General features: G+C 38.7%; 1 protein-coding gene across 1 annotated transcript in view; it reads left to right on the top strand.

The window, feature by feature from the left end:
• Positions 1 to 27,654, top strand: part of FANCM (Fanconi anemia, complementation group M) — a gene marked incomplete at its 5' end in the record, with an annotated part of 77,288 nt that overhangs the window by 40,847 nt on the left and 8,787 nt on the right. Inside the window, 6 exons of the mRNA XM_009321637.1 lie at positions 5,244 to 5,401; positions 6,018 to 6,170; positions 21,661 to 23,629; positions 25,558 to 25,637; positions 25,750 to 25,818; positions 26,358 to 26,495. Coding sequence (XP_009319912.1) covers positions 5,244 to 5,401; positions 6,018 to 6,170; positions 21,661 to 23,629; positions 25,558 to 25,637; positions 25,750 to 25,818; positions 26,358 to 26,495 — 2,567 coding nt within the window. The remainder of the gene's footprint in view (positions 1 to 5,243; positions 5,402 to 6,017; positions 6,171 to 21,660; positions 23,630 to 25,557; positions 25,638 to 25,749; positions 25,819 to 26,357; positions 26,496 to 27,654) is intronic.

Genomic DNA, 27,654 nt, shown 5'->3' on the forward strand with positions numbered 1-27,654 from the left:
AAGGCTGTAATTACCAGGTTCCTTTTGTGTGAAATGGGTTAGCAGCTGCCACAGTTGAAGTACATAGTGTGCGTGGAGGTCTATCAGTTGCTGAAGATGAACATGATTGACTGCCCATCTTGCAAACAAGTGTTACATGAGTACAAATTATTGAGCGCCAGCTTTGTGTTAAAGTCCCCTTCATTACTGTATGAAGCAAGTGGCTGTTTCTGATTTTAATGATATTCAAGATAAATCTCAAAAAGAAGAGAAAGGAAGGTCTTTTTTTTTTTTGCCTTTTCTCCTCTCCTTATTTCGGTGCGCCCTTCCACATTAGAAAATTGAAAAAGCTAGCAGTCATGAATAAGCTGTGTATGTTCTTATTTATGGTGTCTTACTTGTCATTTGTTCTTGAGGTTCAGTTGCTTTTCATGTGTGTCCATGGAATACATGTGCACAGAAATCAAAGCGTCACAGGCAGAAGAATCATAGTAATTTCAAGCATTCTCCTTCTTTTCTAGTCAAAATTAAACATTTCCTGTTCTTCTTAATTTGATTCAATTTCTATTAATTTTACACTATCCTTCCACTTTAAAACCTTTCATAAATTTTATCTGTTTGTCAGTACCAGAAGGACACATTATTCTTGTCTTGCCCCATCACTAACCAAGTGAGTTCTTCCATTGTATGAGCTTTTCTTCAAAAAGTACAGCCACAAGAGCAAAAATCCCATTACCCGGCAGTCCTCTTATATTGTTTCTTCTCATCTGAGATTCTTTTCTCTCTCTGTTTTGTGGTTTGTTTTTTTTTTTAAAAGAGTTTGCTGAAATTAAGTAGCATATTAGTAAGTGCAGTAAAATCAGAAAGCATTTAAGAAAGAATAGTTTTGCGCTTAAAACGGCTTGGACTCATTGGAGGAAAAATCTCTGAACAGATATCTTTGGAGACAGCTCATGTTTTTTATGCTCATCTTTCTTTACTTTATAAAATGAGAATAACTATCCCACAAGATAATTGAAAAGCTGAAAGTGCTGAAAGATCTGGACAATCATCTCTAATGTTATTATCTTTGCAAGTTCTCTGCCAATCTCCCCGCTCTGTGAGAGGTATGAAACCACAATAGGCATGGCAAAAAATAGCTAACATGCATTAAAATGTACTCTTCCCATACCGTGTTGTTCCTGGTAGCTGAATGTCATTTTAAGCTATCAATAATCTCTTTTGTTTTTCTTTTTGCGTTGCATTTCTAGATGAAATTTCATTTTATTAATTCTTCTTCTCCTGGTTCTTCACAATTACTCTACTCCCCCCTTTTCAGATTGTATCAATTTTGAGTTGTCTATAGCTGTGTTTTTTGTTTAATCTTACAATTTCACATTATTTCTTTAATTGCTGTTTTTATCTTAATGATGCGATCTTCTTTTACTGTCTTTTTCTGAAATATACCAATGCCGCCTTTAGTCTTTAGACCTTTGTGGGTTTTTTATGCCTTTCCAATTGCCCATGCCTATTAATATAGTTGTGGCAAGGCTTTTGGATGGCTGATAAATTTTCTGAGTTCATCTCCTATTTGAATTAAACATGCATAATAATACACATTACCTTCTCGAGTGATTGTCAGAAAACTGTGGAAATACTGCAGAAGGCTGCTATTTTCAATGTTTATTTTGTTTGGAAAAAAACAGTTAATCAAGGATGTGTTTATGCACATGTACTTCAGTTCCTTAAATTCAGGTTTCCTGTCCTGACAATACCTATCTACCACCTCTCCGGGCAACCTGTTCCAGTGTCTCACCACCCTCGTCATCAAAAATTTCTTCCTTCTATCTAGTCTGAATCTACCTTCTTTTAGTTTAAAACCATTGCCCCTTGTCCTATCACTACAGGCCCTGCTAAATTCTCAACTATGTATCCGAACAGCCTAACCATTCTCAATTAGGATAGGAACTTTCTTCTGTAAGAGCTAAAGAAGAGCTCCTGGTACTTTGCAATTACTCAACAGTATACAGCTTAGCTTTCTACAAAATACCGTAAAAAGCTAGAGCTTATCTGTAGGATATTAATGAGATGTGTGTGTATGGTGATATTTTACATTCCCTAAGTGAGTCTGTCCACCAGAATGTAAACTTCCTACCTTTGCTCTAATATTACCTATAGTGGTCTAAGCTATAAATTGAACTATACCAGTGTATATGTTATTATTCATTATATATTTCTGTTGATCTAGTCAATGTATTTTTGAAATGTCTTTGGATCTTTTTCTTAAGTTTGCTTTAAGTTTTGAGAACTCTTCTGCATTCACACAGTGAGTTTTAGTAATCTCTGAATTGTGGCTTTGTGTAAAAATGAAGCACTTCATAATTTGCAGAATTGATAGTATTCTATTCAGCTGTAATGATTCCTGATCAGTACAAATACATGCCTATTTCCTGGGCAGCTTGCCTGTATTTTAGCAAATTATTATTTCAGAGTGCTCTGCAGAACTCTCCGTGATGTCTCTTTTTCCTTCTGTTAAGAATGGAGTCTTGAATTTGTAGTTTGTGAACACTGAAAATATAAGGTGGGGGTTTTTTTGTTTTGTTTCTGCTAGCTCTTAAGTCTGAGACCGTATTTTACTTACATGCTGGCAGCAGCCATATTTGTCTGGGTCCCTGTTTCTTTCCATTTTAGTTAGGTTTCACTTGATGTGAAATGTCAGTCCTGTCAGAGGTTATGGTGTGTTTCCTCATCTAAGATGAGTAGAACAACAATGGAGAGGGTTAAAATGTTAAAAAGTAGAAGCAAGAACTTGCAGAATGGTTTGCTTTAAGGTAATTTTCCTTCAGTGTGAGGTCTGCTTCCGTTTACCCTCCCTGTGTAACAGCAACTAGGTTGTATGGCTGAGAATGAGTTTGAAAGCAGACTTCAGCTCCTGCTTTCCTCCTTTAGCCAGAGATACCCATGTATTTGGGTCAGATGGTCAGACCTTTCCCCTCATTGTAAGAAATTATTGTTTCTGATGAAGGGAGCAGCTGAGCAACCTGTAATTTAGGCATTAACCTTCTGCCTGCTGGACCATATTGCTCTTCTGCTTTACCAGCCAAGGAGATTCCCTTCCATTCCCCTCTCATAGGGATATCTGTTGTGCTTCCTCATGTACAGAATCCATTGTCTTGACAGCCCAAAATATTTATTCTGCTCAGAAACAGAAGCTTAACACTTCTGTTATTGAGCCCAGAGCTTTGGGAAGTATCTGTTACCAAATTTTGCCAGCTGCTGGAGGCCTTCATGCCTGTATAATGTTGGACCACGTATTACTTAGGCAGATGGCATCGCAGGATCCTCTTGTCCTTGTCAAAGGAGTTGTCCTCTGGAGCTGTAACACAGAGAACTGACGTCATCCATTGTTCTTGCTGTCTCCCTGGACGTGTCTGGTGGCAACGGTTCATCACCTGAGGTGTTAGGGAAAGTTCCGGTACGCTGTCTGGACAATCATCTTCAAGAGCAAGAGAGAACCCAAACTAGATCTGTAGGTCTATGAAGTTTTTTGCTGGTGCCTGCTTTTTGCTATCTAACAACTTGCTGTTTGAACATGCATTCTTGGTTTCACAGTAGGACGTCTTTTTGCTTCTTGGTCATGAAGATAAGTCTTAAGTGAGGCAGTAGAAGTCACTTTGGACCGACCAGGGGCGTTAGGTTTTGGTTACAACTGAGAACTCTTTCTGGCCTTTCCTTTCTACCTTGTCCAGGCAACACTGTCCAGAACTCCACGCTAATTCAAGATTGACATATTCTGTCTTGGTGTGTGAGTGCTGGATGTTAACTGCTAGAGCAGACCTAATACTTAATTGTTCTTATAAACAACTGGAAAGGCTGCGAGATATGCTTTTCTGATAAGTGTTCTTAATTTTCTTTTCTTTCAGGTCTCTCTTTTTTCCTTCTCTACTGGGTCCTTGAGCTGTGTGTTAGCTATAAAGGAGTGTAACATCTCCTACACTTGAGCCAAAAATATTTTAGTAGCAATATTGATCTTCTGGATTTTTTTAACAATGGCCTTAAAGAAAATTCAGTGTTAGTTTTTTCCAGCTGTGAAAGACTTTTTCTGAACGGGACTTGAACCTAGTACTCTGAACTCTCAGGGATCTGTTTTTGAGTCTCCGATAAACATCGTCGCACCATCCTGTGGAGATACAGTCTCTGGCAGTTGTAATCTGAGAGGATTGAGAGGTACAGGCTGATTCCTCTTACATGGCATTAATTCAGAATAGGGTGTTGGCTGCAGATTCATCCCAAATCCTGTCTGCAGAGCGATTGTCAAATTAACTTTATTTTTCTCTAAGCTTCATACATCTGAGCTGAAAGCAATCACATTCTTACCACACTCTTAACACTGATTCTTTGGATGCTCCTTTGCTGTTCGCACTGATAGCTGTTTTGAGGGATTTGGCATTTTTTTGGATAGCAGTGATACCAAGGCTTGCTGTCAGACTGCCAAAAAGGACTCCATTTCTGCTTCATCACTGGAGCGTACTCGCTCAGAGCCAAGCAGCACCAGGGCCTTGTCTTCAGTAAGCTGCCATATGAGCACTTACTTTGTTTTTATCTAGCAGTGGTGCTCACAGGTGCCCTATACTTCCCTCTTGCAGTTATAAGTCTAAATAAAACTCACGAGTCACTTTTTTCTTTCCCTGCTCCTGGAGAATTTTCATAGTACTTCTGTTTCTGTCCTCTTACTCATCTGCATGTCCTTAATAGAGGAGATCGATTCAAAAAATTACTAACAAATATTTTTTGTCATAACAAATTAATGCTGCTTTCAAGCATTTAAAGAGTAACTTAAAAAAAAAAAAAAAAAAAAAGGGGGGGGGGAGGGGGGGCGGGGGAAGCTTTTACTTATTTGCAGTTCGTTCCCCAAGGTCTCCGAGAAACACATTTGGAAACTCAAGTCATATGCTTTCCCTGTTTGCTATGCTGTCTTCAGGGCCTCTAGGTATTTGATATACATATATCTCTCTATTTATATCTGTCTGTCTATCTGTATATTTGTTTATATGATGCCTTCCCCCAAAACAATCATTTAATAGATAGATTTATCCATAATTATAACACATACAACACTGTTTTGATACTTGTTTCTGACATCAGATTCTCTATATCTGGTTTTGCCTGTGGCACAGAGAAGGTATTTTTTCTTTTGACTGGTATCAAACAAAGTTCTTTTTATTCTGTGTATCCGTTTTCTTAAAGTAGATAACACTTTCCTGTTATTGTTTTTCCCCCCATAGGCCAAAAGCAAATACACTGTCATGAGAGTTGGTCTCTATCACCTGAGGAATTTGAAATATGGGACAGACATTACAGGATTAAAGAAAGTGATGGATTAAAGGAACCAATATTGCGTCAAACTCAGTTTGAAACCTTAGAAAGCCTGGAAGAAATATCAGTGAGTTTAACCTAAATGTAATGTTTCCTTTGACAGGAGGCCTAAAGGATACCTTAAGTAACAAAGTCAACTATGAATTTGAAGGAGGTCTATATTAAAAATACAGTTTTGAGAATTATATGTAGGTTTTTGAGGTTAAGAATTTAGGAATTAGATGCTTGAAATGGGTCTTTGAAGTTAGGTCTGTAAATTAAAAATACATTTACAAGTCTTTCAGTATCCAGTAAGTTCTGTTCCTGTTTCTAAGAATTCCATGCAGGATGCTGTATTTATGTAGGTATTGTATCCGCACTTTTTCATTCCCTTGTTTATGTAACTATAAAAGTGTTACTGAAAGAAAACCTCAAGTTTTACATGCTCTTTTCTGATTCGGAGAAAAAATTAGGACCTCTTGTGTCATTTCACCACCTAAAACAACCTGTCTTCCATGAAAAGTCGTGACAACACAAAGCACGGAATTGTTTTTATTTTGGACCAGACTTAAACCTTTGTGATAATGTTTAGATACTTTTCTACATTCAGAGTATTTATTGTCCCTGACAGAAAAGTAGACATTAGTTTTGCTAAACAATTTCCTGATTAAAACCTCCTTGACAATCTTAATTTCAAACTGCAGAAGCATGAAGAGAAGGCAACTCGTGAACTTTCCTTGTCTGAATGGAGAATTTGGCAGAATCGTCCTTTTCCTACATCCATGGTTGATCACTCAGATCGTTGCTACCATTTTATCAGTGTTATGGAAATGATAGAACTGATGAGACACGAACAGGTAAGGTGTTTACGTTTGGCTGGCTGTAAACATGCACAAGTATTTAATGCATAGTTAGAATATTTAAAAAATAATAAGTGCTCTGGTTCTGTCTGGTCAGCTGAAGCAAAAAGTGGGGAAGTGTTTGCGCGGGGCTAAGTTAGGCATTGTGAAATGGATAATGTGTATTTATTTTGTTTCAAAATGTCTCCCACTGGTATTCTGTAATTCTTAATCCTTTCCACGGAAGTTGTTTAAAAACAGTTAGTGTTTCCCTAAATAGAAAAAAGACTTACCCATAAATCATTCTTGTTTTAATGGATCCCAGTATCAATTTTTTTACAAAGAGACATTAAATACAAGGACTATATATGTCAAGGAGCGAAGTCACCAAGAGTGATATTAAAACTATTCCAGAGTGTAACAGGAATTGGAAATAATTTTGTATCATGTATATACATTAAATGCATCCCATAAAAATGATGCAGGAATGTATTACATGTTTTAAGGTGGTTGTGTTTTGAGGCTTTTTGGTTTGTTTTCTGTGAAAGCTTTAATTAAAAACCTCCTAAGAATTAAAGGATAAGAGGAGGGCAGTCAAACAAACATGGATGAAAACCACTTGGGAGATGAGGATTTTGTTTGCTAACAGTTATGGATAGCAGATATGGCTTTGTAATGAAAGGCACATACAAGAAAATGTGTGTATAGGTAGATCTGCTGACAGTACCTGAAGACTTCAGTTGTTTACCACACTCTTTTTTCCTCCAGTTTAGCTCTTCTATGTTCCACACATACTGCTTTTTAGTGTGTTGAAGTTTTCTAGGTCATCAGAATCTGTTGCTAAGCTGCCAGAGTTTCCTGAATAACTAGACTAATCAAGGAAGAGAATAGAGACATTGTAGTTGTACTCCTTGCTAGGAAAGTGTATTAATGAAAAGTTGTAAATAGAATTTCAGAGCTAAGATAAGCTTCTCCACTACATCACAGAACAATGGCATTCTTGACTTCTTTGAGAGTCTGTGTTCCGAAGCTAGGGTCAAGAACATACTGCCAGAGAGAACTCTGGGGAGAGCTCAGGTATAGAGAGCTGAAGGAAGTCAAAAGGCAAAGAAATGGTTAAAAAAATTAGAATTGCTCTTCTAATTGAGGACTTCCCTCCCTGCCACCAAATCAGGCACTGGAAGTATTTGTGACTTACATTCCTTTTGTGAAAGTGTATTGATACCAGAAGTCTGTTTGGGTTCCCAAGCGCCTTCAAAGTTGTAGATGCTAAACTGACATCTGGCACCCTTAAAATAATTTTCAGAGCAAATTTGTGAGTTACCAAGTGAGTCTTCAGTCTTCTCACCCAAACTCTGCCAAAGTAGGTGCCAAAAATCATAAGCAAGGCTGAGTATCAAACACTTGCTTTCACAAGCAAGCTTTTACAGAACTGTTACAGAGATAGGTCTGCCTACTGTCCCTCTCGGGAATGAGAAAGCCCAGCTCACCTACCTCTGCTCTCTACTGTGTAGTGAACAGAGAGGATGTTCCTTCAACAGGCAGGACCCAAAACGATGGCTTTTTACATCGTGGTCATCGGGGAACATTTTGCTTAGCTCTGATGATGGCCATCTAGCATAGGCAGGGTGTATGGTGCTGCATTCCCTGCGTTGTGCTCTGCTCGGAAATCATGCTGCCACGTGCCATTGTAGCACACGAGCTCTCTCCCCAAGCACTTCAGAGCAGTCCTGCATACAGCACATCGCAGTGCAGCAGAGTCTGCAAACAGAGTCTTGGAAAATGCTGGAAGATCTGCATCGGAAAGGCCAGGATACAGCTATTAATTGATAACAAGTGATACGGTTGGCTTTCACTATTTCTGATTTAACAGCTAAATGTCAGCTTAATCATGATACATTGTAGATAATGTTCTTGCACTCAAAAGACTGGGACTGCCTGTTATCTCGTTTAGCTGCCTCCCAGCTCAAAGTTTCAGGCATTATCTGGACTGATTTCCAGCCAGCTTTCTTTGATCTGTCTTAACTAGTCAGAGGTGTAGACGCTGAACTTTCTTATCAGTTAGAGGAGAAATTATAATTGGATGTCACTGGCATGCTGAAAACACCTTCTAATGACTCCACTGAACATGAGAGGTGACAACATGACACATCACTCCACCCTGTTGAATTCTTCTAGGGAAAAACAAAGCACTAGCAGTAACTCTGACCGTGTCTTGACAAGGTTGACAAGGCAAAAGCTGTAATCGGCACTGACACCCAGTTTTTAAACTTCAGTGATTGTTGGCCTCTTTCTTGTATCTAAACCAAATTGTCAAGGTTCAAGGACATCAAAGCTTCACCGTAATTGTTTCATAAAAAGCAAAGATGCAATGTGTCTTAATCTATTTTGTCAGCACTGACAGTCATTTCCTGTATGTGAGTTTTATTAATATTTTCTTTATTCATCCTTGAAATCTCTGAAAGGCACAGTCTTCCCAAGACAGGATATGTTCCCACTGACATTCACCAAAGGGAAGGGAAGTGAATGATGCATGTTGTCTTTACAGTGGGATCGCCTTGGAGCAGTCACTGTGCTGTGGCGGTCCTTACTGATCAGGTAGATCACACCAGCAAAAGCTTGTTGCCCTGCAAGTCAGAAGAGAGCAATCTTCCATGTTGCTAACACGAGAGCATGTGTGAGTGTCAGGGAGGTGGTTTTGCTTTCCTGTTACTAGCAATCCTGTCCTTATTCAGTCTGCCTACAGCTTGAATTCTGGTGAATCAGAAAACGCATACAGAGAAAAATGGGTGTAATTGTACAGTAAATCAGACCAAAGAACCTTTCAGTATAGAATATTTTTTAAAAAATATGTCTGTTCTAAACCATTTGTTGGCAAATGTCACCTCCTTTGAGGGCCATCACTATTACCATAGATCAGTTCAGTTTGGACCTGTGGAGCTCTCTGGTCGAGTCCAAGGCCCGTGTAGACCAGGTGGCTCAGGGCCTTGACAAGTCAAACCTTTGGGATCTCCAGGGTTGGAATCCCACAGCTTTTCTTGGCCCCTGGTTCAGTGTTTGATCACCCTCATGGTGAAAAAATTTCTCCTAATATCTAATGAAAATTTCCCTTGTTACATGTTGTGCCCATTAACAGGAAGCCTGTCTCTGTCTTCCCTCTGCTCTTACATTAGATAAAGATGGTAATAAGATCCCTTTCTTCTTAAGACTGAACAGAGTTCCCTTGGCCTTCCCTTGTACGTCCTTGTGCTCCAGCCCTGTGACAGTTTTGGCCGCCTCTGCTGGACTTGATCCAGTCCGAGATATTTCTTGTACCGGGGGCCCAAAACTAGACTAAGCACTCCAGATGTGGTCTCACAGAGGATGAACAGAGGAGAATAATCGCTTCCCTGCCTTGCTGGCTAATGTCTTGCTAATGGAGCCTGGGTGCGATTGTCTTTGTTGCCACAAGGGCACACTGCTGTCTCATTTTTCTGTCATGAGGTTTCTGTCATCCTGTTGAGGACCCTCTGGACAGCAGCCCTGCCCTCAAGCATGTCACCTGCTTCCCCTCACCTGCTATCATCTGCAAACTTACTGAACGTGCACTCTGTACTGTAGTCAAGGTCAGTAATAAAACTGTTAAACGCTAAAAACCTCTGAGAAACACTCCTACCAGCTAGCTACTGGCAGGACTTCATTCCGGTCCTCAAAACGCTTTAATCATGGTGGTCCAGCCAGTTTCCCACCCACCCTTATTGTCCACTTATTCAAACCATATCTCACGAGTTTAGCTATGAGATTGTGTCAGAAGCCTTGCTAAAGTCAAGATAAACAACATCCACTGCACTTCTCTTGCCCACAAATCAGGTTACATCTTCATAAAATGCAGTCTTGAATTCTTCATCCCTATGCGTTTTGTATGCTTGTTGGGATACTCTCTTGAAAGCTTGAATGTTTTCTTACTAGTTTGATTTGAAGTTTGTACTTTAAACTTAAAATTATAATAAATATAGCATTCATGTAGCATTCTAATTTCACACATTTAGATTTTCCTTATGATATCGTATTCCCAACACTATTGCATATAAAATTGTTCATATCAGGATCTTTCAAAAATTGAGCAAGCTTTGCCAAAAACTGATTATGCCACGTTGCCCATAGCCAGACCCATGGGGAGGCATGGATGGTTTACTTCGACAGTAAGTACTACACTGATTTTTTTCAGATTGTAGAGTTCTTGTTCTTAGGAGAAAATATTAATTAAAAAATGCAAAAGTACAGCAAAAATAAAGAAACTTAGAGATTCGTAGGCAATGTTTTGAATTTCTGCACACCTATGAAGGCATGTTTATATAGGTGGGTATGTCTTGGCTGTGTTCCTGACTCTGATGCTGTGTAGGCCTGAGTAGCTGTGTGAGCAAAATTCCACTGACTGAAAGAACTGCCTATGTTTGCAAGTGCAGGGCTGTACAACACCGGCCCCGTGTCGTCTTCTGCCACTGTATTTTCATGAGCACTTCAGTTCAGCATGGGAACCATGCTTTTCTGCCGAATTTGAATTTAACCCTGTTTAGTGTCCTGCTCTGTTTCACAGCGAGACCCCACAGGTGCATTGTGCTTGCCCAAGGCACAGGCACTTCAGGGACAAGACTGCGGCTGCCTCCTGCATTAGCTTGGTGTGCTTGTGCTGTGGCTGGATTGGTGTATCCCCAGACACATTACGTGTTCTCGATATACAGCACGCAGATTGGGATAGTCTTAATTCAGGCTTGGTGTTTTACAGACTGCTTTGACCTGGGCATTCTTGGTGAAGATTGTTTCTACAGCAAGTTTAAACTTTCAGAAGTTTCTCTTTACCGTAGTGTTTAGATATGTTTTGAAATTGTAGGAAGCGCTATTATTAAACAGTAGCATAGGATAAAGAGATATTACTCCAGCCTCTGGGAAACTCCCCTTTAGCAGAAATTAAGCCTGTAAAAAAAATTTACCTAAAATGTTAGTCTTATATGAAAATGAGTGGATGGATTCAGTAATTGTTCTAGCAGTGATTCAAAGGTTTTGCATGTATGTACTGTGCATCCAAGTACCTACTATAAATATTCTATTGCCAAATATACCACTGCTAATCTGTCTGAGGTTAATTTACAGCTCTTAATAGCAGAGGGATTTACGACAAATACGAGTCAAAGCTATTTCCTTAAATAACTTAAGATATAGAACTTCAAACCACAGTTCTATTGATTATTTTCTTACTGAGGGATAAAGTATAAAAACAGGCAAATCACTATTTTACTATGAATAACCAAATGATCTGGAAGTTTCTGATGAAACTAATCATTTCTTGGGAAGAATCTCATTCAGAGATTAGTAATAACTTAATACGAGCCAGCTCAGGAGGCATTTGTGTGTTCGTTATGGGTGTTTTCTCTAATGGAAGAAAGCTTGGGCATTCCCTGATGTGTAGCTTTCCTTTCCTTGTACTCATTCAATGATTCCAAGAAATCTATGCAGTTGTGTTTTGCATAATAGATTAAAAATGTGAGGTGAAAATATTTGGAAAAAAATTATATTGTATTTATAAGCTCTTAAAAACTTAAAGAAGTTGGCACAATCAAAAGAAAATAAAAAAGAAAAAGAAATCCCAACTGTGAACCCTGCGACAGGCACATCCACTCCAGAAAAGCCTTTAATGCCTCTGTGGCTTTATTACTACAGCAACGAGAACTGGGCAGATGGGATTGGATTTGCTAAGAGCAGGGATTCTTTGTGTGACATGGTAACAAATCAAGTTGTCCTTATGCAAAATAATTCAATAGCTTTTAAGCATTTTTGAAAATTAAAATGTATTCTTTGGAAGCAAGGTCAGGGCAAAGTAATCATTTTTATTGAAATGATATTTGTCCAAGTTTCTGAGGATAAATAACAGGAAATAGTGCAGTGCAAGTGCTTTTTTTTTTTTTTTTTTTTCTGGGAGGTAGGCAATTCTTAATGACTTTTAAAAAATTGTAATATTGTCAAATGTGGGAGTGTCTATTTTCCACTTGAAAGCTGGCAATGTGAAAGTTATAGTCAGAGCAATTATTCTCCCTAGAAAGGCAAAAGAAAACCCAAAGACTCCCATTAGAAGGATTGTCTCTCTTTTTCACTCAAGTAATCTCTGATACCAAACACCTTGGGAGACAGGGTTTAGAAGACGAACCCGGAACAACTGCCACTAAAATCATCTGTCTTAAGTTGCCTTGAAGTATTCATGGGACGAAATGCCTGGCAGCAGGGAAAATGCTTCCAGGATACCCTAAAATTCCAAAGAACCTGAAAAAGCTTTCCATGATTTTGAAATTTCAAAATCAGACATGTTTTCAGGGGGAAGCGCAGTGTTTCCAGCCAGCTGTGACTTTTTTCCAGGAGACACTGAATGCAAGGTTGAAAAATTGTTCAAATAAGGACAGTGAAATGTTTTTGTTTTGGTGGTTTTTGTGGGGTTTTTTTTGTTTTGTTTTGTTTTTTTTAGACCCTCATTGCCAATAGTATGTCTCAGGTTAAAATCCTGATCTGAGATGTGGCAAGACTTCTTCCCCAGACAGCAACAAATAATTTAAGACAGAAAATGACCTTTAGTTACAGTGTTTATAGCAGGTGGACTAATGCATCTGTGGAACTGCTGGTTTGAACTGTGGAACGCTATTTGTCTGGGCACTGTATCTGGCTTATGTAATCAAAGCAAATACTCTGTCTTGGGATTCTCAAAAGCAAGCTGTGCAGAGGTGGCCCAGCTTGTTCTTTATTCTAGAAGAACCCAACAGGAACACACTTACTAGCGTGAAGGTGGAAGGATGTTTGTTTTGTTCTTAGGCGGTAAGGCTGCCAGGGAGAACCTGCAAGAGCAAAAAATCTCAGCTCTCCAATTAAAATAGTTTATTTGTGCCGTATTGATTCTTCTGATCTTATTGCCAAACGATTTGAGTCTGAACGCTAATTGAGACCTGATTTACATTGTTCAGACCTTTAATTGCAGGTGCTTTCTGTTTTTAATGATCCTGTTGGGTTTTGTGCTCACAGTGAGAACAGAGAAGTAAGATTGATTAGGCAAAGGATTTTGGGGTGTCAGCCATGTGAAAGGGACAAGGGGATTGAGCAGATTGTGTGGCACCTGGAAAGGCTTAGCTGTGTTAATTTGAGATAGCATATCTACTGTCTTTAGGGGTGACTCAGTGTTCCTGTACAGCGCTGCATGAAAGCCTCCCATAGCCCTTGTGCCACAGGTTCAGGCATACCAGCCAAAAAGATTCTTTCCACCAAAGTTAAATGATCTCAGTTTTCTGGAATATGTGCCATAATATTACATCTTACGGAAACCAAATAAAATATCGAGTATGTGATATAGGGTTGTCCAGTAAATCTACAGACAAGAGACACTTCATGTGCGTTCTGTGGTATGGTACATGTAACACCATCGTATACAGCTGCCTGCCTTTTGTGGGGTTTTATTACTAATGTATGCCCTCCAGATCTCCCTCCCTGCTGTCAGTAGAGTAGTGGAGCACGTATTGATTCTGGCTACTGTTGACTTTTTTTGGTTTTGTTCCATTGTTAATTCATTTGATTGGGGGTGTGGGCGTGTGTGCAGTAACTTTGCATTTAGGTTTCTGGATTTAAAATAGTTGTATGCTGTTTTTCACGTATTGTCAAAATGCGTAGGTATGTGAATAATTGGTTGATTGTTCCTTAAGCTCATACAGAAGACTGATTTGGCAAAACTTTTACAGTAAGTGTGCCAAGTGTGAACTGGCAATCCGCTCGTATAGTCTTGGAACTCTTGCAGGAACTACTATACACCAAATGTCTTCAAAGAGACTATTTATGTTTTGAGAGGGGATAATATTTTAACATGGTTTTTAATATTATAATAATGCACTGATGACAGAGTGTAGTGCAATATAATCACACTTATTTAGAACACTGAACTGCTACTGTAGTTGACAAACTGCTTTTAGATGCAACAGTCCTGCTCTCTGCTTGGATATACCTGTTGTTGCTTGTATTTTTAATATTGTAATGGAAATGCAGTAAGCTTAGGAAATTATTATGGCCACTGGGATTCAGGAATGTTTTGCTATCCATATTTTCATGGAAATTACATATTGGTATCCAGGTCATTGCTGTATATCTCCCTGTAGTGTGGTAGGTTTCCTGCCTCCCCCTGTATATTTCTACAATACTTAGCACGGGGACATCCCAGGTTAAGGAAGTCAAATACTAAATGTCAGCTTTAACCTATCTGTGATGTCAGATAACAGAACAATCTGCAGTTACCAGGTAAGACACCTCTAATACTAACTAGCTATCACTTCTGTCCTGAAAGTTTTATAAAATAAGCAGTTGCTAAACCACAGATTAATTTATTTTCTGACACTTCAGGTGTTCTTGAACGTTCACTCTTGCCTCTGTAGCCTCTTTAGTGATACCTGTTCCCAAAACTGCTGGGGTACAAACCCCGTATTTGCTAATAAATCTTCCTTTTTAGGGATCTTTTGACTGTTTTTGTTGTGTAGCTGTGTTTGCTGTACAGACGGATACTCTCTCAAATTAGAGTATCAGCAAAATAAGTACAAGCAGATAAATAAATAGTAGCCAATTGCTACTAAGCAGAAGCAGATGGTAACTCTTCAAGAATTCCCAGCTGCTTAGGTCAGCCTAGATGTCGCAGGAGTGGGAGGTGTCAGACACTGACTTGGGTTTTGAAGAAGGGTGTTGGGTGGCTGCATGAGAGAGCCTGTGACTCATTCCAGGCCAGCTGCCTGAAAGCAAAAAAGCAAGAGAATTAGTAGATACGTCACGTTAGGAAGAGCAATATCACAGCTTTTGTAGAGGGAAGTTGTGGTTTCTGTGTCCCTTAGGCTTCTTTCATGAATCAACTAAATATATTTTTAAGGGTCATCTGATACCATATGCTTGAACTTCCAAAAAAAGTTTTTGATGGTGTTCGTTCCCCTAGAGTCTCTTCTGGAAACTAAGCAATGATGGAATAGGAGGGATTGATTATTCTGCTCATTAACCAGTTCCTGGCAAGTACTCAGATGGCAGGGAGGTTAGCAGTGAAATCACATAAGTATCAAAATTGTTTAACCTATTTGTAAATGGTTTGGAAAAGCAATAATTTTTACAGCAGTAAAAAATTATTTTTGGTCATAAAGAATTACAAAATTTCCTAAAGAATTAGCCTGTGGGCAAGATCTAAAAACTTAAATTAGATTAAAACAGATTAAATTCTGTACTAGTATGCTTTTTATTGAATGAAGGAGAAAGCTGCCTTAGCCAAGAAAGAGTTGTTTTGGATACTTTTGTGTAAACATTAGTTTAATGATCACTTTTACTCAAAAAAGGGATTAGAATTTCAGAAATCAGTAGGAAAGGAATATAAAATAAAGCAGAAAAAATTATGTGATAGTCAAAATATGTCATATGCCCATATCTTGTATATAGCGGAAGTTCATCCACTGCCATTAAGGTCATTGGTGTAGATGTAATTTTTAGCCAGTGTAAGCTCACATTAAGTAGCCTATGCAGGCAGATGGACATGTTTTGGGGAAGGAGCACTCTATAATTTCTTTATTTCTATACTTTTCTCAATTCTTGGTCAGATACAACACACTGGGTTAAAGCAGCCTTTGTCTGACAGCTGTGGGTATTTGTCCTCTTGCGTTCTTGTGCTTCAGTCTCATTACTGGGCACTAATAAATACTGTATAGTACATACTTTTATGTTAGACCATTTCAGAGAGGAACATAATATTTTACTGCCTACAGCCCAGTTTGTCAAGCAGGTGAGCAGGATTCCTGAAAGGCAGAAGCTTTCTTTGTAGGAATGAGAGGAGCTGGAGGAGGACTGCATGCTTTGATTTCTCTGTCCTCCAGAAGTCTTCTGTTGCAACTGAAGTGCAGTTTAGCTTCCTCAGAGAGTGTGTGTTAACACATTCAATATATTAAAAGCAATAATTATAGCCTAGGAGGTATTTGTAAACCTTAAAAAAGTCTTTGTGGGGAGTGAGGGAGAATGGTCATGGCTGAGAGCATTTGAGGCACAAGCATTTTGTTGTCCAGAATACACAAAAGGGTGTCTTCTGTGTTTTGAGGATTGGGTGTGAGGGCAAACATAAGGGTTTTTCCTTGAGTATTAAGGGATCAACTGATCACCTACAAAGAAAAAATTGTAACCACTTGTCATTCGAATAGATTGGAACATGTTGCTTTGATATCTGCTCTACCTACTCATGCAAAATACTGTGTGAAAACCACCAGCCTTACTATTTATTTTTTGTTAATATTCATGCTAAAACATAAGTTAACCAGAAAATATACCCCTGTGACCACCTGTATTGGCAGTGTTGACTCCGTGGGATTTAACATTCAGCATGAAAGCTGAAAATCCGAAAGCCTTTCTTCCCTAGATCTAACCAAAAACAGTTCTGAAAGTAGGTTCTGGTTTGTGTCAGAAAAGACTTAAATGCCAGTTGTTCATGCTGCTTTTACCTCTGTTTCAATCAATCTTTCAATTAAAGAAGTTATAATTGTTAAAATCTATATTGTATCTGTTTACAGACTTATCTTTTAATTTTTAAGTAGCAAAATCACCAGGGTTTTGGCAGACATCTGGGTCTCGTTAGAAAATGTACTTCCAAAGCAGCTTATGAGGAGAGAGAGGTTAATTTTAATTTTTATGTGAGATGCCTTAAATTTAAATGCTAGAAAACAGTGTATGTGTATATGTGTGTAGATATACATATATTTATATATTAGAAATGAAAATTTTAATATCTTAAGTTTACTTTTCCTTTTTATTTTCTATATTAAAAAACATTGCTTTTTAAACTGAATCAGTAATTCTAAGCAAGGTCATTGATTTAGTACAATAATATAAGAGAGATGCCTGTTTTTCTACTCCTGCATGACCTATTTACTGAGTAGCTGGTACACACTGGAGCTTAGTAGATTATAGAAGAGCCGATCAGGTAATTTAAGATTCTACAAGTTGTACTTGTAGAATCAGGCTAAAATGTGATAATTATAATTCTGTCCTTTTGCTCCATCAGTATTAACTAGACTCACTGGGAGAAAGTATTTTGTTTGAGAGAAAGTATTTTGAATTACTAAATTGAACTATCAATTTTAGCAATCCCAAGCACAAATACAGGCTGGGCAGAGAATGCATTGCAAGCAGCCCTGAGGAGAAGGACTTGGGGGTGTTGGTTGATGAGAAGGTCAACGTGACCCGGCAGCGTGTGCTCGCAGCCCAGAAAGCCAACTGTATCCTGGGCTGCATCAAAAGAAGCATGGCAACAGGTTGAGGGAGAGGATTCTGCCCCTCTCCTCTGCTCTGGTGAGACCCCACCTGGAGCACTGCGTCCAGCTCTGGGGGCCCCCAGCACAAGAAGGACACGGACCTGTTGGAGCGAGCCCAGAGGAGGGCCACTAAAATGATCGGGGGGATGGAACACCTCTGCTATGAAGAAAGGCTGAGAGAGTTGGGGTTGTTCAGCCTGGAGAAGAGAAGGCTCTGGGGAGACCTTATAGCAGCCTTCAGGTACCTGAAGGGGGCCTACAAGAAAGCTGGAGAGGGACTTTTTGAAGGGCAGGTAGTGACAGGACAAGGGGGAATGGCTTTAAACTGAAAGAGGGAAGATTTAGATTAAATGTAAGGAAGAAGTTCTTCACTGTGAGGGTGGTGAGGCACTGGAATGGGTTGCCGAGAGAAGTTGTGGATGCCCCATCCCTGGAAGCGTTCAAGGCCAGGTTGGATGGGGCTTTGAGCAACTGGGTCTAGTGGAAGGTGTCCCTGCCCATGGCAGGGGGGTTGGACTAGATGATCTTGAAGGTCCTTTCCAACCCAAATCATTCTGTGATTCTATGAACTAGAACGGTTATATAACTCCACATAAGCCTGAAATTAGGTTACTGAAGTTTGTCCTAGATGCTAAATTTGTTTTCTGGACTGTTGTCCTGGCACACAGCAGTTCTGCTAGACTTTTTTCTCCCCCCGCTCCCCCCCTTAGAACATAATCATGGGTATCTGCAGTGGCCTAGTGAAGTTCTTCAGTGTTACAGCTTCTCAATCCTCCTGCTTTCTGTGTTGTACCCAATTACTTATCCATGCAAGAAATTTCTCTGTTTTGCTTTCTCTGTTTAAGTTTCTTTCAAGATTTTGGCAGGGACTTTTCAAAAGCCTTTCAGAAAGCTGGGAAGATGGTATGCATGAGAGCATCTCAATGTTTTTGCTTGTTGGTCTCTTCAAAGAAATCTAATGGGTTTGTAAGGTCTGATTTTTTGTTTTCAAAAGCAATATTGACACTTCTGAAGAAGACTCATCCGGTCATTATATTATCTGTTACAGCTTCTACTAATTTATTCAGTACGGATATAAGATTAGCAACCTACTAGCTTCCTCCCTGACCATTAAGAAGTGGCATCGCATTTGCCAACATCTAGTTCCTGAGGCATATACGTGAGAGATTACATATCACCATTACCCATTCAGGAACTTCATTCTTGAGTTTCTTTGAGTCCTCTGGATGACATGATATGGTTCTGTTACCTCTTACTGTCCTAAACATACAGCATGTTTGGCCATATGAAAACATAAGTGATTTGCTCTTTCCTGCTCTACCTCTGGTCCAGTTGTGATTTGGATTATCCTTTTACCTACTCACAACCCTCATCTTTTCCTGCAGGTTTGATTAGTTTTGGGTCGCTTTACTTTGGATTACATAAAAAAAATGCAGAACAATATAGGGCCAAGAATGATCTGCGCTGCGCCTCTTAGAAGTGTATCGGGTGGGCAAGAACATCACCTACTTCTGTTTCAGTAAGGTTTAGTGGTTTGGCAGCTAATCAATCTTTAATCCATTTAATATACGTTGTGTTCTTATAATGCTTGGATACTTTAGTTGAAATATTATGTGACATTCAGTCCTTACTTACATAAATCTAAACATATCATTATTAACACCATTACCTTGTCAACCAAATGTGTAATCTCCTTAGATGGCGTTTGTGAAGTTAGTTGGACCAGATTGTGTTGGTTGTTGTTTGTTACTGCTCTTTGATTTCATACAAAGACTTCCATGTCTCGATTCTGTGTTTTGACTTAGCTTGCAGGAAACTAATTATTTAGAACCTACACATATCAAAATCATCCTTTAACCCTTTCATAGTAATTGTTTTCTTCACTATTTTGGTATTCAGACTTCTTATAAGTCAGCCTGTATAGTCTGGGGATCTCCTTGGAGATCTCTTTTTAAAATATCCTAACTTTTAGTTTCTTTGGATATGTTTATAAATGGATAGCCTACACCTAGGATAATAAGTGTGTAGCAGCTGAGTAACATCTTCTGTAGTGACAAATGTGTTTCACAGCCCTTTAGAGATGAATCTCTAGCAATTGAACTTCCTCCCCCTATTCTACCACTCTACTGTGCTGGCTGTATGGAAATTGCACACGTTGCTGCTGAGACACAGGTGTCATTGCTGTAAACAGGATTTGTACCCAGCTGTGCCCCTGACCCCCAAACAGCCTGTACACAGACTCTTCCTTATTTATTCTGCATATGAACCTTTCGGTGGCATGTGTATGAAGTTAGTGATAAAATCTAAATATTGATTTTTTAAAAATTATTTTTATTATTATTATTACTGAGGGTGAAAGAATACTGTTAATACTGGATAGTATGCTTTATCTACTGCAACCGGAGAAGGTCCAAAACTGTGTTAGGATGTGATCAGTCTTCAAATGTGTGGAAGACGGCTTTGAATCCTGTTTTCAGGAATACATTTAGACAAACCAGGCAGCAGTAATTTTAGGTATGGTTATTTCTGCCTTGTGTAATGGGGTAGAATGACTTTCCAGAGTATTTTTCAAACCTTGTTTTCCATGACTGACTCCTCTGGCTCCTGTAAGGAGTCTAGCAGTAAAAGGTTGTTTGACAGCAGCTCCAGGTAATACCATCTGTGGAAACTGTTTAATTTCTTCACAATCTCTTTTGGAAGAGACGCCTCAGTGGTCCCAGGGGTCCCAGTTTTGTCAAGATGTTGGTGTCATAGCGCCATTGGTTAGAACAGCTCTGGAAACTTTCTTAGCGACTCAATTACATAGAGACCAGGTGTTGAAGAAATGAGAAGTCACGTTCTCTTTGAATGAAGACCAGGGGTTATTATGCCCATGGGAGAAGAGTCTGCGCATTGCTTGGGTACATATGATAGGGAGCGAAAGGTCTAGCTTGTGAAGAGCTAGAGAAGGATGGGATGCTACTGGAAGATACAGATGTTGTTGGAGTTTGAATACTGAATATCAGCATGGCTAGCACAAGCTGAAGTAGCACTGCTCTAATATTATTCTCGTAGGACAATAAGGAGGGTTCAGGAGGTTATGATTATGAGGACCTTATTTTTTTCCTACTTATATATGAGAATACTTTTGGAGAATGTTACTTGTATAGGAAGCAGGTAATTTCTTATTGTAAAAGTCAGTTTTATCACCCACTATTCTACAAAGGTACCCTATTTAATTTCAGGGATTAATGAGTCTAGGAAGTCATCTAACTGAACTTCCAAAAAATAATTGTACCTTCTGTTTAGATTTTACATCCTCATTTTTATTTTTTTTATTAGTGAAACAGGTTTGAACTTTGAAGGAGTGTTTCAAGCCATTGCTTTCAGAGCCTTGTTTGACCCTTACTGAGCCTTCTGGAGATTGCATGCCTTAATTTTGAAATCTTAATTTAAAAGAGAGAGTGAGAAGGACAATAAATAAACAGCTCTTCAATCCAGGCAGTCCTTGTATGGATACCTAACTGGGAGTGATGTCAAAGTCTATCGTGCTTTTTTTAAGTGTATTTTTAAAAGAATCGGTTGCCTAGGTCAGTGCCTTTTTGAACAGAAGACTAATAAGCATCTGGGGGGGGGGGGGGGGGTCGGGATGTAAGCGAGAAGTTCTTAATGTGTCATCAATGGCAATAGAAAAATTACAAATGATAGTAAAAAGAGAACAGAGAACTCCAGGCTCACTGGTTCTTGAATAAGGGTTTCTTCTGCTCACAGCACCTTTCTCAAATTGCTAGTCCTCCCACAAGTACAGCCTGTAAGCATTAGCCTGTCTGAGGACATAACACCTTGCACATTTTATTAGCAAAGTGAAGGCACTGCACGACACAGATGCTCAGTGTGGAATACTGTGCATTGGTGCTCTGTTAAATGCCATCTTTATTTGTGCATGGTATCTTTTGGTCTTTCTAAAACATTCAGGTTTGACTACCCAAGCATGAATTTGCAGTTAAGCTGCCAGCAAACTTTCTGTTTGAAAGTTCTGACCTTAAATGCAAAGCAGTTTTCTTTTGTTGTTTGTTTTTTTTTTTTTCCTCTTTCTAATAACCTTTAGGAGTGTGAAAACCTTTGTCACTTGTTTTAAATATCCTTATGACAGGTCCTTGTAAGCCTGTATGTATTTATAGTAAATATTACACTGTCTTTGTCACCAGGGAGATTGCAGCTATGAACTGGAGATCCAGCCTCACTTACGTATTGAAGACGTTAATGTTCAAAGGAATAAAAGTCATCTTTCCATGACCAACCCCACATTTGATCAGAAAGCACGCTCATCTAGAAAAGACATGGCACACAGATCAAAAGTAAAACCATTTTTACCTGATACAAATGATAATGGGAGTGAATTCTTTTCCACGTTTAAAATAACAAAAACAAAGACTCCCAAAAGAACTTCTGGATTAAATTTGGAAGTGCCTGCATTGCCTGCAGATGTTAATACTTTGGCTTCTTACTCAGCAAGAAGGCTTGCTCTGGTTGAAAATACTGACCAGGGCAGTCAAAAGGATGAGGAACTAGAGGTGACATTTGACTTAAATGAATTTATTGACCTATGTGACAACAGCGAAAGTACTGTAATTCATGAAGGAGCAGCAATAAAGGAATACAAAACTGTAGATAAAGCCTGTAGGTCACTGGGGATGAACCACGCAGATTCGGGTTATAGTAGCTTCACGGTTGAGAAATCACCTGTGTCCTCTGACTTATTTTATCTTCCGGAATCATACATGGATTCATTTGCGCTTGTGAGATCATCTGAGGAGCCTTCTTGGTCAAAACAAATATTTTCCCATGTGAAAAGGCTTTTATCACAGTCTCCCCCCTCTTTGAATAAACTTTATGATTTTGAAAACATGATGAGAAATGAAGAAATAGTATGTCCTGTTCAAAAAGTTGTTTCTGATAGTTACTCAGAGAGACTGCGGGACAAAGCCTTTCCTGCGTCCTCAGAAGTTGATTGTTCACTGCTGCTCTTTGAAAATCCTGAAGTGAAAGTCACCAGTGAATTGTGTGCTTCTGTAAGTACCTGTTTTACAAAAACTGTATCATCTTCTCAGACCGCTGTTGTTAAAGCTAAAGAGGAACTTCACTGGAATGACAGCTTTGATAGTCTGTTCGACAATGAAGAATTCACTGAAATTCAAAAGAAAACTCCAACAATAAATCACACTCTGACAAATAACCCTTCAAATAAGAATTTTGTTCAAAAAGATAACAACGATCTTGAAATTAACAAGAAAAATGTGATTATTGATGAAAAGAAGAGTATACATTTATTTGAAGATGAGCACATTTGTGACACAAATAATGGAAGTTTTTCTATGAACAATAGAAAATGGAAAATCAAGTCAGATTCAGGTGAGAGTGTCGTAAGGCCAGTTGCAGAGCGAGGCTCTGAGGGGTTTCCTTCAGAGGTGTGCTGCGTGAACAAAACCTGCAAGGAGCAGCCAATAAGCAGTAAAACCACAACCACGGAAATGTCAGGCGATATTAGTGTGACTGAGCAGTTTCTGGATAATGATGATCTTTATGACTGTTCTCAAGAACTGTTTTCTGTTAACTTTGATCTAGGATTTTCCATTGAAGAGTGTGAGAACAAAATCTTTGAAGAAGCTATAAATACTAATAATACCAGAAAATTAAATGGTGCCTCAGAGAGTCATGCAGATGTTAAATCCACTGAAGATAAAAAAAAATTACTGAATAGCTCCAGACTTGAAACATCGCCAAAACAGGATTGCAAAAGTCTTGAGAGAAGAGACATTTCCACACCTTTGCCATTCCGGAGTAGGAGCATGAATGATAGAGAAGGGCCTGAGGACGCCACCACTGCAATGGCTTTCTTGAAGTCAGAAGACAGAAGAAAGGGAAGTGGATCACCTGAAGCTTTGGCTTCTGCGCTTTCTACCCCAACAAGTAGAAAGGTTATGAATATTGAAGCTATCAAAAGATTTCCTAGGAATGTATTCTCTAGTGCCAGGGAGGAAATTCCAGAGGTGCCTCTTACAGATAAAGTAAATACAAGCCCACATAGGCAGAACTTTGGGAGTTCAGCCATGGATGCACTTGGTTCCCCTTTAGGAAGAACTGAAAACCTGGAAGACACCAACCTTCATAGTTCACGTGTGTTACTGTTTTCAGAGGTACAGTTAGTTTACTATCTTCATGTTTAAATAAATAATGTAGTATCCAGTATCTTTTGGATCCTCAATTTGGCTTCATGACTTAGGTGGGAAGAATGAAAGGAAAAGGGAATAATGGTTATAATGCTAGAAGCTGGCTCAATGAAGAGACTTCCCAGAATCTTAACCCTGCATACGAGCTCAGCCATTTGAGGCAGGCATGCACGCATGCATATTGGAGGAAGTACTCGGAATTAAACCTCTTGTATCTCTTCACAAGTACTAACAATGCAACCATGTAAGACGTAATCATGTGAGCTACAGCTGCCTTTAAAGCCCTTTCTTAATCTTCTCGGTATCTGATTCGTAATCATCTGGATCTGTTGCTCTTCAATCCCTGAATGCATACCTTCCTATTTTCCTATCATTGTTCCCAAGGACTAGAAACTCTTCTGATGGATTTCTTTCAGTTTAGTTGCATGACAACTGACCTGTAGTTAAATTTTTCTGATTATAACTTCAGCACAAACCTGGATTGTCTTAAAAATACCAACTGTTTGTAGACTCTGTTCTGTTTTTTATTTCCTCCCTTCTCTCTCCCCTTCTGTCTTTTTCTGGTTTAGGACCAATATACCATAAAAAAATATTCACATTTGCCAATATATAAATGACCATCATTCTTCACTCGTAGGTCACTTACAGGTCATATTCACACCCTTTGTCGTGTTTATCTCTGAATAATCTTGCACTACTTTCAAAATAATTGAGGCTTAATAGTACTCGGTCTCATTCATAGGGCACATTGAGTTTTTTCTGAATGGTTTTGTTAATGTCCTTAAACATTGAAACAGAGCATAAACAGTCCCTTTGGTGGTTAAAGCATCTTTTTCTCCTTCTCTTTGAATTTGTCTGATAGTCACCATATTTTCTGAAGGTGATTGATTGTTGAATGCCACCTTTCTTCCAGAATCATCACACCTTCAAACTGATATGTTAGTTTGCTGAATTCAAAAATGGTAATCTATTTAATAAACAAACAAACAAAAAGCCTCACCCCAAAAACAAAACCACAAAAGGAAGCAAATTGCTGTCTTAGAATTGCAGGGTTAATACTGAACCTGGATCAGATTGTCAAGGGTTTTGTCTGGTTGGGTCTTGAAAACCTCCCCAGGCAGTGTGTGTTGTTGAAATGATAGTTATTGGTATTTAAATGTTATTTTAGAAGTGGAATGTTCAGGAATTTTGTGCTTTTCTCTAAAGAAATTCAAACCTTTGAGTGATTTAGTCAGAACCAACTCTCCGTCCCACCCTATCCTGCCATACTCCCAAAGAAACAGAGTTAAAAATAAGCCAGAATGCCGTAGCTGCAGTTAATGTCAAGCCTGCTTTGGGGTAGGAAGGATGTTACAACAGGCAGCATACCTACTGCACCGAGTCCAGGGTGTCTCTGTCAGAGTTGGAGCTTTGTCACGCAGAATGTGAAGGAGTATCTTGTGTTTCATAAAGACAGACCTTTGTAAAAACAAAAAAGGTTGCAATTGTTTGAAAAGGAATTGAAAAGAAGAGGTTTTAGTGAGTTCTGGTTTTGTTCCAGTGCACCCAAAGGGATATGTAGTACAAAATGCTTCCAGAAGTGTAACTCTTACTGAACTTTTAAGGGCTGCTTCTCTTGGTTTCATTTTTCACCTCCCTTTTTCTGTATCTGTACTGCCTGGAGTAGTCACTTCCACGCAGAGACTCTCCAGGGAATTAGGATTTATTGTACGTCTCTGCTGGAGATGAGAACAATATTTGCCACATAGATCGATAAGTAATGTCCTTTGTAGGTACTTTTATGAGAGAGACAGATTTTGGATTGCTCAGTTATGGCAATATTGTATTGTGAATAATGCATTTTCTTGTCAATGTTGTTTACTATTTTTTCTGTAGGAACCAGCAGTGAGAGTGAAGAAGAGATCGTTTTCCAGAGGAAAAATAGGGAAAAAAAGAATGTTTTGAAGTCTCCTGACGTGAGTCTTAGAAAAAGAAAAAAAAAAAAAAAAAAGAGAAGCAAAATGACAAGGAAGTCAAACACCGAAACAAAAATCCTCTTTGCAATTATACTTATTTCTGTTTACCTAGGTTATGAATGACAGTGATTTTGAGTCGCCGATTCGTGCCGTCAGAAAATGTCGACACCCACTTAACATGGTTAGTAAGTGCTTTGGTGAGACAGAAGAAAAATAAAGCAAACTCATTTATGGAGTATACATTTAAACATTTACTCTTTCTCCAGTCAGTAGGCAAGTGTTCTTACTAAAAATATTTTATGCCATCTGACCTAAGGTATGTTAGAATGTAATTGCTTTCCTTCCTTCAATTCTTTCCCAAAGTCTCCAAAAATGACTTTGTAGTTGTTGTTTGGCAGTGAATTATTGTTATAGGCAGGAGAGTTGAGCCTCTCCCTTTGTGAAAGGCAGTAAAATAACCTTTCTCTTCCACAAAGCTTTGAATCAAAAATAAAAGTTCATGTCACTTTTGACCTGATTTTTCTTCCAAATAAATGGTTTTCTGTTCCTTTTGTATTTAATAAAATTAAATAGCGTTATTACATCACTTTGCCATAGCAAATCAATCACAAAAAATCAGGTATTGCTTAAAAAAAAAAGTTTGTTAAAGAATGACTGTGTAATTGAAGTATTGCTTGCTTTAGTTTTATTTATTGAAGTGTTTGTGAAATGTTCCTCTAGTCAGACCTGTCGAGTGACGACAGCATGGATTTTCACAAGAACTCAAGTAGGACCACAAATAGCAGCTCAGCAGCCTATAACAAAAAACAGCTGAGAAGTACAAAACGGCAAAAGGTCAAGAGCAATTTTACATACAAGGTGTGTGACGCTACATGTCTCTCAATATGTTGAAGGTCATATTTGGAGCAGTTTGTGCTGAAGTTGCTATGTAGATAATGGCTGTGCTTCAGGGGGGGGGGGGGGTGTAAGTGCACATTTGCAGCATTGCAAAGCCTAGTTCAGAAGAATGCTTCTTTGAACGTAAGCAGCATATGTTACCAAACAGAACCAAAAAAGAGACAGAAAGAAACTTTGTGAGAGTCTACTTTCTGTTCAAACTGCAAGAATGAACTGAAAATATTTTCTAATTTGTCTATATTTAAATTTAAAAAAACATGAGAATGCCACAAACGTTGAGCACCGGTTTCACATACTTAAGACGAAAGCTTACTGTGTCATTGAGGCACTCGTTCTGGAGCTTGTGTGTATTTTACGGCCTAAAAAAATTGAGCTTCTGTCTATTTTATGGCCTTTGTAGGATCTCATGATACAACTGTATTATAGTAGGCAAGCAGTTGGGCAGTTGTTTGTTTCTAAGACACTGTTTAGGAGGGTTGAGGCTCATAGCTATTTCACACAAGTTTGTTGCAAACATTTGAGATGAAAGCTTGAAACGCTGGGTAGTGATCTTAACCCTCACATCCATTGCCTGACTTTCAGAGGAATCTGCAGGGCCCTGCTAATAATGTTCTGAAGCAAAATAACAATTTACATTACAAGTAGAAGACGCTCAAAGATTAGTCAGACTCAAGAAGCTCAGGTACTTGTCCAGAACTTACACTATTAGGATATTTGATCCTATGAATTTACTGCCTACTCTAATGGTTTCAACTTTGAACATCTTAAGACAGCAATGGTCCCTCGACCTCAAAGCTTAAATCTTAACTTAGCATTTTACACTTTAATCTGCCACTGCATCAGGAATGGATGCAGGGCCAGAATCACATATTCATAGTAAGTTGAAAAGCTCTTAAATACGCGTGGATGTAGTTCCACTAAGCAGAAATTATTGTAATCAGGACTCTGGGGCACATTATGCTGGATATTTTTAATGTTTTAAAGATAATCTTCATTATGGAGATTTCCCTATAGTATCAGTATTTTATGTTCTGGAATACAAAGAGTTAGGCAGATGAAAAAATCCGTTTTTCAATTTTATTTAAACATTATTTTTTTTAACGTGAGACCAAAAGGCTCA

The sequence above is a fragment of the Pygoscelis adeliae genome, unplaced genomic scaffold (assembly GCF_000699105.1).
Source record: "Pygoscelis adeliae isolate BGI_AS28 unplaced genomic scaffold, ASM69910v1 Scaffold43, whole genome shotgun sequence".
Taxonomy (NCBI): domain Eukaryota; kingdom Metazoa; phylum Chordata; class Aves; order Sphenisciformes; family Spheniscidae; genus Pygoscelis; species Pygoscelis adeliae.